At 37.9% G+C, this 4,960-nt stretch overlaps 1 protein-coding gene across 1 annotated transcript in view; it reads left to right on the top strand.

Annotated features, from left to right (window-relative positions):
* Nucleotides 1-4,689, top strand: part of LOC118830899 (zinc finger and SCAN domain-containing protein 30-like) — a 23,403-nt gene extending 18,714 nt beyond the window's left edge. Inside the window, exon 4 of the mRNA XM_036737971.1 lies at nt 2,063-4,689. Within this exon, the coding sequence (XP_036593866.1) occupies nt 2,063-2,988 (926 nt within the window). The 3' untranslated portion in view covers nt 2,989-4,689. The remainder of the gene's footprint in view (nt 1-2,062) is intronic.
* The last annotated feature ends 271 nt before the right edge of the window (nt 4,690-4,960 follow it).

Genomic DNA, 4,960 nt, shown 5'->3' with positions numbered 1-4,960 from the left:
TGTCCTGGGCTAGAGCCCTGCTTCCCTCTGCTATTTTGTGGGTTCTGCAGTTCTTCTCTGTTGTCTTTGGTGTTTGTGGGTTGAGAACTCTGGCAACTGCCACAGGTCACTGATTCAGGGCTCCTGGTCTGGTTGGTCTGTGCCGCCCATGCTGGGCTCTGCTCCGCTCAGCTCCCAGTTCCATGCGTGAAAGATCTCACCCAGGACCATCCAGGCTGTCCTGGGCTGGAGCCCTGCTTCCCTCTGCTATTTTGTGAGTTCTGCAGTTCTAGAATTGGTTCAGAGCCATTTTTTATAGGTTTTTGGAGGGACATGGTGGGGAGCTCATGCTAGTCCCTGCTTTCCAGCTGCCATCTTGGCTCTGCCCCCAACACCTTAATTAATATACAGTGTCCAGGTCTGGAAAGCCTTTGGAGGAGCTCACCAATGAAAGAAGGAAGCTGGCATTGTGGAGGGTTGTTCCAGGGTAAGAGGACTGCCGAGTTGGATAGATGTTATAGGAGGAGGCCCCAAGCACCGAGGGAAGATGGGGTAAGAATGGTAGCAAAGCCTGGAAAGTCAGAGTATGAAAAAACAGCCTAAATCACTGGGATAGAAACTGTTCCTTTACTCTTATACATACCTGCTTAGGCCCTTGTCTTAAGCACCTTTCACATCTTAACCGAAAACTCATTTTCCGGGGCAGCTAGGTGGCGCAGTGAGTAGAGCACCGGCCCTGGAGTCAGGAGTACCTGAGTTCAAATACGGCCTCAAACACTTGAAACATTTACTAGTTGTGTGGCCTTGGGCAAGTCACTTAGCCCCAATTGCCCTGCCTTCCCCCCTGCAAAAAGAAAAAAAACAAAAACAAAAACCTCGTTTTCCTCAAATTCCAATTTTCCCCCTTATCCTAGTTCAGCATGTTATATTCTTGCTTCAGGTTTCATCTGTTTTCTACATTCTAAAATATTTTATTCATGCTCTCTTTATATCACTTTATATTTCCAATTTCTTCACTCCCAACTCTCCACAGAAACTCCCTTATAACACAGGAAGAGCAAAACAAACACATTGGCCTTGCCTGACAACATATGGCTCATTACATATCTATAATTCACCAGCCCTCTGCTGAGAGGTACATGTCTTACCAGCCATCGTCTGATGTCAAGTCACTCCACTGCTCAGAGTCTTGAAATCCTTCAACATTGTTTTCCTTTACATAAATAGTGATCATGTAAATTGTGCTCTGGAGTTTGCTTCATTCTTAATGAATTGTTATTCATAAAAGGCTTCTCAAGTTTTTCTGAGTGCTTCATAATGATAATTTCTTGTGGCACTTTTTTTTCAGTCATTCCTCAGGTGATGGGCACTCACTTCCTTCAAATTCTTCGTTATGACAGAAAGTTCTGTTATAAATATTTTTGTATACTATACTATTCCCTCTGTCTTGGTTTCCTACCTTCTCTGATTTGTCTCTTTCTTTCTTATTGTCATAGACTTGTTCATTTTTTGTGCTACATTGTCATCTCTGCCAGACACCTCTTGCCTATCTCCATCACTTGGCACCTGTGTTTTCACCCTTGTTTCCTGTTACCATTTGCTCTAGATTGGGATGCTGTTTGTGAAAACTCACTGAAACATGTATAGACTGTATGTTTGCATATCTTACACAGCATATGATTTAACTTTGACTAATCTGTTTCTAAGAGGCAATGTGGCTTTATCGAAATGGTGATGAATTTAGAATCTGGATTTCAGTCCTAGCTCCACAGCCTACTAACTGTGTATGATGGTCAAATCACTGTATCTCTCTTGGCCTCAATTTCCTCATCTGTAAAAGAAGGTTGAAATAGATTGCCTCTAAAGACCCTTCCCACTTCATATCACCTCTCTTATCCTCAGTTTCCTAATATGTAGAAATAAAGATAATCATGCTTCCTGTTTGTTCAAAGGGTGGTGTTAATAACCACAACAGGTAATGTATATGAAGGACTTGGAGATGTGAACCTTTGTAAAAGCCCTTTTAAGAAGGTTCCTTTCTTCTAGCATACATGACGTTTGTATTTTCTGTTGATCATTTCAGATTTTGAGACTAGTACCAAGTGGTCCCTTCCAAAGCAGGAACTTTCTGAAGAAGTGGAGTCACAGGAGAGGATATCTGGAAGATTCCCCATGGATAGTTCCAAGGGAACCAAGACTGTAAAAGCCTATGAATGTGAAGGCACTCTAGACAAGCAACAGGGAAACAAAATGGAGAAAGTAGATGGATCCCTTTCCCAGGATGGAAATTTTATGGTACTGACCATCCCTTCTGAAAAAACTCCCTTAAGAGAGAATGGCCATAAATATGATGAATGTTTGTGTAGTTGTCATTTGAATTCAAACCTGGTTACACAACATAGAATTCCGGCAGGAGAGAAACCCCACGTATCCAATACAAATGACCAAAACTCCAAACAGAATTCATCTTCTAGTGTACATCAAATAGATCAGACTCTCAAGAAACCTTATGAATGTAATGAATGTGAGAAAACCTTCAAGCAGAACTCAGAACTTAGAAAACATCAGGGGATTCATATAGGAGTGAAACCTCACAAATGTACTCAGTGTGGGAAAGCATTCAGCCGACGTTCGTATCTTAGGAAACATCAAAAAATTCACACTGGAGTGAAACCCTATTCTTGTAGTGAATGTGGGAAAGCTTTCAGGGTGAGCTCAGACCTTATTCAGCATCAAAGAATTCACACTGGAGATAAACCCTATCATTGTAGGGAATGTGGGAAGGCCTTCAATCAGAACTCTTCCCTTATTCAACATCAGAGAATTCATACTGGAGAAAAACCCTACGAATGTAATGAATGTGGGAGAGCTTTCAATCAACGCTCAGCTCTTACTCAACATCAGAGAATTCATACTGGAGAGAAGCCCTATGAATGTAAAGAATGTGGGAAACCCTTCAGGCATTGGTCTGGCCTTATGACACATCGAAGAGTACATACCAAACTTTGACCCTATGCATATTTTCTATATGACAGATGTTCAGACAACTTTGTAACTGTTTTTAAATCTTAGAAAATGTATCCTGGGATCACAATCCTATAAAGTAATTGTGAGCTCCTCAGGGGGAGATCCTGTGCTTCTCTTATTTTTGTATGACTCACTTCTGAGTATCATGTGCCTATGAGACCTTCATTAAGGTTTATTTTCTGATAGACTAATCTATAAAAAGAAGGGGAGGAGGTAAACATTGTTTACTGCTTCCTTTACTTTTTAGGAAACTCAAGGAATTTGAAATAAATGGGAATGTAATATACTAAGCTGGAGCTTAGTCACTCCAAGAAACTGAATTAGAACAAATTTGCTCTGTCTGTTTATCCACTCTTCAGGAACCCCTATATTTGTTGTCATTTGTTACTAATATGAAGGTATCATGAATATTGTCAGTGGTTTGTCTCTCTGTTATCTGATTATTCCTACCTCCTTCCTGAACTCCCCTAGCATTTCTCTGAGGAACAGAAATAAATGAAGAGAGAGATTTCAGAATTTTTTTCCCACAGGAAAAAATGCAACTAGTTTCCATTTTTCTGAGGCAGTATGACAGTGATGAGGGAGTTGTTAATATTAGATTGTCAGTTTTATTGACATATACTCGGGCAAAATAGCTACTAATAATTTTTCCTCATTAATTGTGAATTTACCTTTTCCTTTTTTTAATGCTGGTAATTTTGTTTTTTAAATCAAATTACCTAATGGCTTATCTGTTTCCTTTTTCTTCCCCCAGTTATAGTTTTATTTATTAATTAATTGGGTTTTTTGCTTTCAATTTTTCAAAAAATTTTCTTCTTTAATTTTGAAGATTTCTACTTTGGTTTTTAATCGGGTTGGGGGGGGGTTGGTGTTGGTTTTCTAATTGTTTTATCTGTATGCCCTATTGTTGATCTACTTTCTCTTTTATTGATGAAAATATTTAAGACATAACATTTCCCCTAAGCCCTACTTTGACTACATTCCTCAGATTTTGGTATGCTACTTCTTTATTATCTAATTGAAAACATTGTTTCTCTGATTTGTTCTTTGACTTACCTATTCTTTAGGTTTGAGTTATTTAATTTCTAATTGATTTTTAATCTTTGCTTCAAAACCCATCTATTGAATATAATTTTTATTGCATTGTCATAAAAGATGAATTTAATATTTCTGATTTTCGGCATTTGATTGTGTGGTTTTTATGTTCTTAATACATAGTCAGTTTTTGTGACTGTATGGTACTTTCACAAGTACCATATACAGCTGAGAAATAGGTATACTTCATTCTATTCCAATTTAGTATTCTCCAGAGGCCTATCATCTCTAATTTTTCTAAAATGATACCCAGGTCTTTTATTTCTTTATTTTTTTTTTTTTGGTCAGAGTTATCTAGGTCTGAGATGGTAGAAATTGAAGCTCCCCACTATTATAGCTTAATTTCTTTCTCCTTATAATTAATTTACTTTTTCTTTAAGAATTTAGATGCTATGTCATTTGATATATATGTGTGTTTAGTATTGATATAAATTCATTGTCTGTGGTACCTTTCGGTATAATGTAGCTTTCCTGTTTATCTCTCCTAATTAGGCCTGTTTTTGTTGTTGCTTTATCTGAGGTCATGATTGCTACCCCTGCCTTTTTTACTTCAAGTGAAGGAAAATAAATTGCTCCAGCCTCTCATTTTAACTCTCTATGTGTCCTTTTGTTTCAAGTGTGTATGTTGTAAACAACATTTTGTTGGATTCTGGTTTGTAACCATTCTGCTATACTTGTCCCTTTTGTGGGTGATTTTATTCCATTCACACTTATGGTTGTTAGTTGTGTATTTCCTTCCATCCTATTTTCTTATACTTTATTTCTTCTTGTTTTTTGCCTCCTCTTTAAGACCTTTTTTCGTCTTCTGACTAATCCAACTCTTAATCTGCCCTCCCTTTTATTACTGCCTTTACCTTAA

The sequence above is a fragment of the Trichosurus vulpecula genome, chromosome 9 (assembly GCF_011100635.1).
Source record: "Trichosurus vulpecula isolate mTriVul1 chromosome 9, mTriVul1.pri, whole genome shotgun sequence".
Classification (NCBI taxonomy): Eukaryota; Metazoa; Chordata; class Mammalia; order Diprotodontia; family Phalangeridae; genus Trichosurus; species Trichosurus vulpecula.
Note: the sequence above shows the minus strand (reverse complement) of the source record. Positions and strands in the feature narration are given on the sequence as shown.